The following is a 10,018-nucleotide window of genomic DNA, read 5'->3' on the forward strand; positions in this document are numbered from 1 at the left end:
AACATCATCTCTTAAATGTTGTGCCCTTTTCTCAGCCATTCATATGTAAACTTGCCTTATGAAGGGGCCTCTGTGCTCTAAATATTGCAAATATAATCATTTATTTTGGTTAGCCAATAAATGTATTACTCCTATAATACTTTTGTCTATTTTTCTAGTTGACACGGTACTACGATTAAAATATATATATATGTGGGCAGCACAGTGGCCTAGTGGTTAGCACTTGTGCTTCGCAGCACTGGGGTCATGAGTTCGATTCCCGACCATGGCCTTATCTGTGTGGAGTTTGTATGTTCTCCCTGTGTTTGCGTGGGTTTCCTCCGGGTGCTCCGGTTTCCTCCCACACTCCAAAAACATACTGGTAGGTTAATTGGCTGCTATCAAAAAAAAAAAAAAATTGACCCTAGTCTCTACCTCTCTGTCTGTATGTATCTGTATATGTATATGTCTATGTGTGTGTGTGTGTGTGTGTGTCTATATTAGGGAATTTAGACTGTAAGCTCCAATGGGGCAGGGACTGATGTGAATGAGTTCTCTGTACAGCGCTGCGGAATTAGTGGCGCTATATAAATAAATGATGATGATGATGATATATATATAAATATTTATTTTGCCACACATACTTTACAGAGAATACTATTACTTGTAAAAAAAACTTGTCAGTGGGGTGGTTCTTCTGCTAACACTTTCTTTTTATGCTGTGTGCTATCTATGGCGATGTGATGTTTATTAACAAAGATTAGACAGTTTATTCATGGTTTTGGTTTCTATTAGTGGGTCCTGACTATGTACAAATTCAGCTGTGCAGTACGTAGATTTGGGGCATAAGAAAAACTAATACACTTTAAGGTTTTGGACAAAAGCAATTGCAGCCTTCAGCTAATGGAGGCTAACATCCTCTACTTTCAGTCCCCTTTATACCTAGTAACAGCATGACACATAAAACTTTACACTTGTTGTTTATGCTTTTTAGTTTTGTGAGATCAATGTACTTTAATGAAACATTAGGATATAAATACATAGGAGATACTATTTTCTTAACTTATTTCTAACTACTGCATTAGTTTCCATTTGCGTCAATCGTAATCCTTAATATGTATGTGGTAATGAGCATAATATTACCAGTCCTGAGATATTGTTAGAATAGTATGTTAAGTTGAAATATGTAGCTACTGCAATGCTTGATCTTCTTTTTAGAACTCTGCAATGTCCTTTTTTTCTTTTCCATTGCAGTATAAAGTTCTTTCCGTTCTCCCAGGATCAGGGATGGGAATTGCAGTTTCTACCCCTGCTACACAAAAGGTAAGTAGCCTGTTTCTCTTGTTATATTATTACTTTGCACTGGAGACATTTCAGTTTTAGTTTACATGTTTACATATGGTGCTCATTTGTTCGCCTTTTGTAATAGTGGGTTCACCTTCATACTGTGCACATGTGTATGTCATACATACGGACATAATCGCCAAAACAGATATGGCTACTTTGTCCATCAATGTTCTATACATTTTATCAGGTATGGGGCCACAAGTGAATATGTGTGTGTTCTGTTCTACTTGTTTTGGATCCGAGGATACTCTATGAAGAGTAACATGAGACTTGTAGATGTCTTTCCTATTGCCATTATTGGTTGAATCTGGGATAGGATTTATTCTTTGGTTTGAGGTGTCTCCAGTGACTACTGGAGGATAACCTACCCAGTAGGACTAAGTTAGTACTCAGGGATCCTGCATCCATATTTCCTGTTTCACACCAAGACAGGTCTCCGATTTGGGTTCCCTCTGCACCTCCCTCGCCTATCATCAAATGGGGAAATCTTTAATAAGGTCACTTGATGAACTCTGTCTACATAGATTGTGGAGCCAGGGGCTGAAGGCAACTGTCCTTGGCTCCCTAACTGACCCCCTGGGACTGTGGTGGCCTGCATTGGAGTGCATGGTCACCAATTTTATTGGAGGTTTATAAATAGTCAAAAAGAATATATAAATTCTCTAGGAGGAAGAGGTAAATGAAGTTTTATACCACAAACATCCCAATTGTCCAGATCTGCAAACTGGAGTGGCCTATCAGAAGTGGCTATGTGGGAATGAGGTCATTGTTCTGTGGATCAGAGTAGGCTTGGCGTAGTTTGTCAGACAACACATGACTAATTAATTTTCATTTTAAAAATGTTGGCCTTTATGATCTTATTTACTGCAATGTTTTTATAAATACTATTACAGAAAGAAAGTTACTGAAATTGTACTGGATAGTTATTTTAATAGAACTGGACATTGTGTTTATATGTTATAATATTTAGGTGTAATATATATCTTATGTAAGCTCTTCAAGTGCGTTTCAGACATTGCTTAGAATATATAAGCACAATGAAGAGCCAGGTGCCCATATTATAAAGCAATGTTTAGTACACATTAAAATTTCTTAAAGCCCGACTACCACTTGCTGTAAACTGTGACTGTTCCTTCCCCTTAGCAGGATCCCAGGGTGTATCATGCAGACTTTTTGGGCAAACCAACTCCATTCGAATTACGTTTAAAGTTTCCACTTTAAAGTGGCTGTTTGTGTGGGAGGGGAGCACTTGTGAGATGCAATCTCTAGACAAGTCACAAACATTAAACACTGTATGTGAGTAATTGCAATGTGTTAAAACTATGTTGTCTTTGTATAAATAAATGTTCTAATTGTCTTTTCTCTGTTTTGTTTTATCATACACCTTTCTGTTTCTCTCGTAGCCACTAATCTTTGGTGCCATGGTACATAGAGATGAAGCGTTTGAGACCATCTTCAGCCAGTACGTCAAAATTACATCTGCAGTGACGATCAATGACACCTAGGATAATTATTCATCTGTCGTCCCAGCTTTAAAACATCATTTGCCTTCCACTTCTTTAGTCTATTTTGCAATAATTTTAATGAATAGAGGGTTATATTTTTCTGTTACGGAAAGCAATTGTTTTGTTTTATATATTTGTCTGTGTTTTAAAGCATGTGTTCTCCCATTTTTTAAAATGCAAACACACAAACAGTGATTCATCCTTGTGAATCCAACGGTGCCCTCTACATATATTTATTATTTTTTATAGATCTTTTTTTAATGTGCGTACATTGAAAATCAAGAAATGTATTGGTTTTCAGTCCAGATACATGGTGAAATAGTACAGTTTTGAAATAACTTGTTACATAGAGCAGTAATACCCTTTTTTTTCTTTTTTCTTTTTTTGTATGTGTGTGTGTGTGGGGTGCATTAAGTGATGGTAAAATGTTCGTTAAAACTTAATTACCCGTTAACGTGAACTGCCAAATATCAAATTGCACTTATTTGTGTTTTTCATTTAGTAGTGTTTCTGTGTAGAATGAAGAAGTGCAGAAATGCTGTTCAGCTTTGAAATAAAACTAAAAGCATGGGTGAAACTACATTGGTAGCTGCTAAGAGGTCAGGCCTCTCAGATGTTGGAGTCACACGTGCTGCTCCGGTCCCTGTTTCCTAATGTCTTAAGTTAGCTGGGAGATTATTGAGCTGGGTGACCACTGAAACTCTAGAATGCTGTGTGCACTAGCCTGCATTCTAGGGCTCAGGAATAAAATTTCACAGAACTGTGTGCAGCGAAGCAGCCCATTAAGATAAATGGGGGGAAGAGCTGGAACGAAAACTATACTACCCTAGAAACCTTGGCGGCACGTTTCAAATTTTGTGGTGGAGCCGTCAAATGCCTAGTTTCACTCCTGATAAAAAGCATCACTGCCATGTCTGAACTGAATGAGGAACCATTAATAGTTAAAGCAGCAAGCATGCTGTTATACAGTTTGTATTTAGTATGTAGGCATTGGTGATTATAAGCTATAGTGCAGATAACCTAAGATGCGATTGTCTCATTTTTACGGGCAGTTTTCCATCACTAGTAATTTTTGCCTGACAGTACAAAAATTGAAAACTATATATAGTGTATACAGCATGCTTTGATGTGTGAAGTTACCAGCATTAACAGAACCTTTCAGTTCTACAAAGTTCCCCAAAGACAAAACAATCTGCAAAATATTATTGCAGTTTGACTGTCTTAAACTGTATTGAATTAAGTTTGTTGTCTCACTGGCCTGTTGATATATCCAAATACTTTATTTCAGTAACTCTTTATGCACTGCCATTAATTATTAAGGGTTAGATTCACAAATGAGTAATTTTTCCTTGTGAAATATTGATTTAAGGCCGGAGTTTTCCAAAGCCGTGAAGCTCTGCAGGATTCCACAACTCTTGCACAATTCCCTCCTCCAGGATGGTACACTGGTGGGAGGGCTTTCCTTGGTTTGTACAATGCAGCTCTCTATCATACACTCTTGCATTGTGATCGCTCTAACAGATGTAATTGAGTATTACACACTGCTAACAATGATCTCTGGTTGGCCATTGAGAAGCTGGCAAAATTCAGTGAATTTAACAATAGATTGCAGTTTTCTACCTTTTCCCCAATAAATGATTGCACATTTGATGAAGTAGTTTAATTGTTTTTTCAATTCTGCAGACTCTCTCAAGTTCACTTAAATTGACAAGTAATTTGACTTAACCTCTGTTAAAATTGCATTCAAAGTGTGTTTTTCTGGAGCAAAAGGATTTGTTGACTGTTCCAGTTTGGCAAACCTAAAAAAAAAATGATTTGATAGTATTCATTGTCCGGCTAAAGCCAATATAACTGCATATTACACAGGTTTCTGGCTAAAGGTTCCACATACGTTTCCACTTTGGCCTATTTAATGCTGCTTTGTTAAGCAAGTAAATAGCTCTATTATCCAAGTCTTGACTGCAGAATAGTAAAAAAAAAATTGTTGCAGTGTGTAGATGTTACATGGAAATAAATATTCATAGCTGCTCTATAGTCAGCCTTCTAAGAATATTGTTACAAGCATTGTCTGCTTTTACTGTAAAGTGATCAGGTCACCAGAACAAATGTTTTCTTCTAGCGGTTCTTACAGATGCTAAGTGAATTGTATGAATCAAAGTGTGCAAACAACATAAAAGTGCATTTCTGTAACTGTGCAATCATTAGTATCCTGTATATATTTCCTTTTTTTTTTTTTATATATATATAATTTCATAGCCTGTTCTTGTATAACAGCCTCTACAATTGTTATGTTCATGATCGGAAAGTAGAAAGACATTGTAAAGATGATTTGCGAAGTTCAGGAATGTTATGAATAATAATGGGTATAATGCGACTTCCCTCCCCTATCAAGTGCATGGGCACATGTGTTTAGACATTATAAACACACATAGCTTCAGTGTGCTGGACAAGTGCCAGTGTGAAGAATTTTTGGTTGCTTTGTTAAATTTTTTGACTTATGAGCTGGTTGTGTTTTTTTAATATCCAGCAAAAACACAAACACTCGGCTTACAGAATTGCCCAATAGCAGTTCAAGCCCTTTAACTGTTTTCTGTTAGCTGAGTTGAGAAAAGGTTAATTGCAAAGTTCAAGGCCACAAATGACAATTTTCTTCAAGTAGAATAGGATCTCTGTACTTGTTTAATGAGAGGCTCAGTTACTGTTCTTCTGATTTAGGACCTTAATCACTGGCTCGGTTTGCTGAAAGTGATTGTGTCATTCTCAGATGTATTAGTTTTGGAAATAATGGTGTGTTCCATTTCCAGAACGGGCTTAGACTATTGATTAGGTGACGATGAAGCCTCCTTTCTTAGCTATCTGAGCTGCTTCTGGTGCATGTCACAAGATGGTACCCATTTGGTGTTGTGACCATCTCTTTACCTGTATTACAGTGGAACTGCTTCAGATGTGGTCAGCTGACAAAATCATTTTACTATTTTTTCCTGAAGTGCACATTAACTTAAATTAGAAGATATTTAAATATTCTCCTAATTGCTGCCACTGATTATGTGAACATACTCTTATAGAGGGGGTATGTAAGTCTGAAAAACTTCAGAACGTTATGAAACCTTAAAGGCTTGTTTATACATATGTGCTGGAAAATGAGTAAAAAGGCATGAAAGCTAACATATGTGCTATACGTGCTTTTTTTAGTGGTGCACTATTCATACCTTTTTTATGTGTTGCACTTTTACCAATACGATCTATAGTTACTGGTAGTGCTGATTAACACTTGAGAAATACATTGTGCTATATTCTATCATTTAAAATGCCGTTACCATTTTAGCACACTATGGTGGGAATGGTAATATTAACTTATTTTACCTATTAATGCACTTTTCATGCATTTATTAACAAGTGAACTTTACAAAAAGAGGGTAGATGTGAAAGAGCACTAAAACACTGGACAAGGTCTCCTGATCAAATTTTTCATTTTATTCACATTGTCATTAGATGTCTTAGTCACAGGTATCATTTGGGTGTGAAGTGTATTTTTTTTTTTTTTCTTTATTTTGCTTTTGTTTTTGTTTGTTTTTATTGTCCAACATTTCTTTCCAGATCTTGTACACTAACATATTCCTAGTGTGGCCCAGGTCTGAGGCTCTTTCTAACTCCTATCCATTCAACACATTTCACCATATTCAACTTATTATTTTGTTTAGGGTTTATTTAGACACATACGCCTCTTCTGTCCTGGACAAGTAGCTAATAATAACTCGAAAAATTTTAATTTTATACAGTGTAAACATTTTTGTAAACTAGAATAGTATACTGTTCCTTTAAAGGTGATATTTTAGTATTCAATAGTTGACTGACTGATCATAGATTATCTAAAGGTATCACTCCAACAAAATGATTACTGAGAGCCTAATTTTACATTTATTAATCTGTTGGGTGTTTTTTTGTTTTTGTTTTTTGTTTTTTTTTATACCTAAATCCTCTACCCCCTGTTACATAAATGGTGGGGATCACAATTTGCTGAGACCTCCTTTCTCTGCTGGTAAAACCCAACAAAATTGTGTGCCTGCAAAGGAAGACTCTATTTCAGATCGAGATGCAGAGGGAAGTCAGGACAGTTTCTGTAGTATCACTTTTTTTGTGTCAATAATTATCTTACCATGAGACTTATGAAAACAATTTTTTTAGGTGGCTTGAAGCAGTCTTGCATTGCCCTAGTCCACAAAGTTAAACAATATAACGTTCCACTGCAGCCTGCTCTGCAAATCTGATCTTTCTTAGAGTAAGTCCAAGTTCATCAGGGATCCTGGGGGACAGACCACCATAATTCAGATAAGGGTGTGGTAAGTTAGTTAAAAAAGGTCATTAAGAGTGGCATTCTTTAAATACACAAAAATTGTTCTATGTCTTATAATGTAGTACTTGCTTATAATCAGCAGTATGTAGACTCTTACAGAATTACATGGTTACAGATTTTTATTTTTTATTTTTGGATTCCAGTGCCTATTACAGGAATGTGATGTGCAGTTTTTTTTAATCTTAATGTGAATCTGAAAATGTTCCTGGGAGTTCCTTGTGTAGTTATTTAAATTGCACCTGTTGCTTGCACACGGCAGAAACAGTAATTTTACATACTTAAGCTGCATTGTCATGACCACTGGTTATTGATTTACTAGGAGGCTGTAATATCAGTACAGCACTTTGTGGCTAAATATTCATTAAGTACTTCCTCATGATTTGATAGGCTGCAACCTGCTGAATATTGGTTCAATCCACAAAATGACTGGCTCCACCGTGTGTAAATGTCAAAAGGGCCCTTTATTGAGAGGTCTGATTTACCTGTGATTTGAAGGATGCATATCTCCTTTAAAGTTATTTTTTATACTTTGGAAATGTTTTGTTTACACTTAGTTACTTTACAGTGTTACTGTTCTTTATAATTTGTTATCCAATAAAATGCATTTGGGTGAGGTTCTGTGACCGTTTACTGGCGGTCTTTGAATTAATACTCAGTATGGATTGATCTCACTCAATGTTGGAGAGTGGAGACCTTTATCTCTGTGTCTGGACTAATTTTGTACAAAAAAAACTACTTGATAGATGTAATAAAGAAACATACATACACACTTCTAGTGTTTTGTGACCTGTGATTTGAAACTTTCTCGACCAAATGTTCCAAGACACTGGAATGACTTCACTTTTGCGTTAAGAGAAAGCAAAACGAAGAAATGACAAAAGTAGTTGTTTGCAGTGCTTACTTTTAACTGTGAAATGTGAATTTTCTGTTTTATATTGCTTTTGTTGTTTTTTTGGAGGAGGGAGGATGGGGAGGGGTCAGTTTATACGGGACTTTTTTGTAATGTATGTTTGGTTAATTGCAGTTTGTGTCTGCAGTCATACTGGTCTGTTGGAGTTCCGTTACAATTGTAAGGGGAAATGAAAACAGCCAGATTAGTACATATTGATTTGCTACTCTCTCCTGTAGGGCGATTTTCATCTTTGGTAAATACTAAGGGTGTACTTTTTTTCCAACATGGGAATGAACACCTACAAAACAGACTATTAATACACTCCATGGAGTGCTGTATGAAAAATACTGTTAACCAGCTGAAGTCTTGTTCATACAACCTCATTAGGTACATTTCTTTTTGTTATATTTGTTTACCATACTGCACTTCATGATGGAAAGGAGCCTATTAAATAGTAATGGTTCAAAGAGAAATGAAGCACAGTAATCTCTAACAATCGGATGTTGGCTATTATTAGTCTGGCTGCTGAAAGCTGCTCTCTGATTCGTTGCTGTACTGTAGGTTACTGCTTATTCTTGCTTATTGCACAGTTATTAAATAAGCCCCATTACATTTTAAATTGAGTTTAATATATTTACCAAAGTGGACAAATTCCCAAAAAGGGAGTGGATTGAAGAGGTACTGTCTAAGGCAGGGAACTTGTTTTGTTCATTATTACAAAGAAATATTCCTATACATCAGTGTGTTAAAATGAAATAAGTAATGGTCGCCATTGAATATGACCTGAATTTTGCATTTTATGCACATCTACTGGAATAAAGGAGCAACAAAAAGCACTACTCTTTCATTGTGGGGCTTTTTGTAATTTATGAAGTGCACTTGGGCCAACAGGACATACAGATTATTATTGTAATGCTGCTAAAATGTATTATTTCCGTCTCCAAATAAAGGGGTGTATTTTATTAACTAGAAGATTTGGTAAAACTCTAGTGAGGAATTCAATAAGTTGCACTGCATTTTATTTTTCAGCAGTGGTTTCGTGTTTATCTAATCTCCAGGTACTGGTATCATTCATTGGATAATTAATTGGGGTATGCCTCCCAGACATTTATGCTGTAGCTGGTGGATCAGCATTCTGGGGAAAAATACATCCTGTATTTTACCTTTTCAAAACAGGAGTCCTTTTTGATCAATCTTTAATAAAATGATTATTGAACAAACTGGTTTATTACATATGTAAATCTGATTTGTTATCCTTCAAGTAAGATCTATTCTCCTGCAGTATACTATTCTTAGCCTATTTACCCGATTAATGAAAGGACACGTTGGCAACCTCAATTTTTAGATGAAAAATATGCCTTTATTAAGAAAAATAGAAAGTGGCAGCACCAGATGTAAGTTTCTTGAAAATTCAGGAATTGTAATTTATATTTTTGACATTTGTCTGCTATGTATAGAAATGTTAGTTTTTACTAAACTCTGTAAATTTGGAAGGTTATTATTTCTTGTACTGAGGCTGCATTAGAACGATGTTACAATTTCTATGTCTGAGGTCTGAGAGTCTATTTTTGAATTTGTGAATAATTATGAGATATAACAAGAAACTTGTATGTAACAAACTTACCCTGTACATTTTTTTAGAAGAATCTTTATTGTTTAACAAAAAAAAGATGAAAGTCTTGTAAAAAAAAATAAAAAATAAAATCTAATTTCAATGAATGCAGATGGAAATGTTTTTTTTCTTTTCTTATGGGTGAAGTGCCTTAGCTATTTATTTGCCAGGTTGGTCTTTTTATATTTACTTATTAATGACATTCATAAAAGCTTATCAAAATTGACAAAATGAAATTAATAAAAATGATCTGAAAAAGCAGATATTTTTAAGTTCAGGGGTTGTTTGGTGAAAATATACATAAGCATGTAATGTTCCTCAAAAATGGT

General features: G+C 35.4%; 1 protein-coding gene across 2 annotated transcripts in view; it reads left to right on the top strand.

Moving 5' to 3' along the window:
• GRAMD4 (GRAM domain containing 4) overlaps positions 1-9,796 on the top strand; it is an 83,427-nt gene extending 73,631 nt beyond the window's left edge. For both annotated transcript variants that reach the window (XM_075208857.1, XM_075208858.1), the window contains 2 exons: positions 1,234-1,302; positions 2,730-9,796. In XM_075208857.1, the coding sequence (XP_075064958.1) occupies positions 1,234-1,302; positions 2,730-2,831 (171 nt within the window). In that variant the 3' untranslated portion in view covers positions 2,832-9,796. The remainder of the gene's footprint in view (positions 1-1,233; positions 1,303-2,729) is intronic.
• The last annotated feature ends 222 nt before the right edge of the window (positions 9,797-10,018 follow it).

The sequence above is a fragment of the Mixophyes fleayi genome, chromosome 4 (assembly GCF_038048845.1).
Source record: "Mixophyes fleayi isolate aMixFle1 chromosome 4, aMixFle1.hap1, whole genome shotgun sequence".
In the NCBI taxonomy this organism is placed as follows: domain Eukaryota; kingdom Metazoa; phylum Chordata; class Amphibia; order Anura; family Limnodynastidae; genus Mixophyes; species Mixophyes fleayi.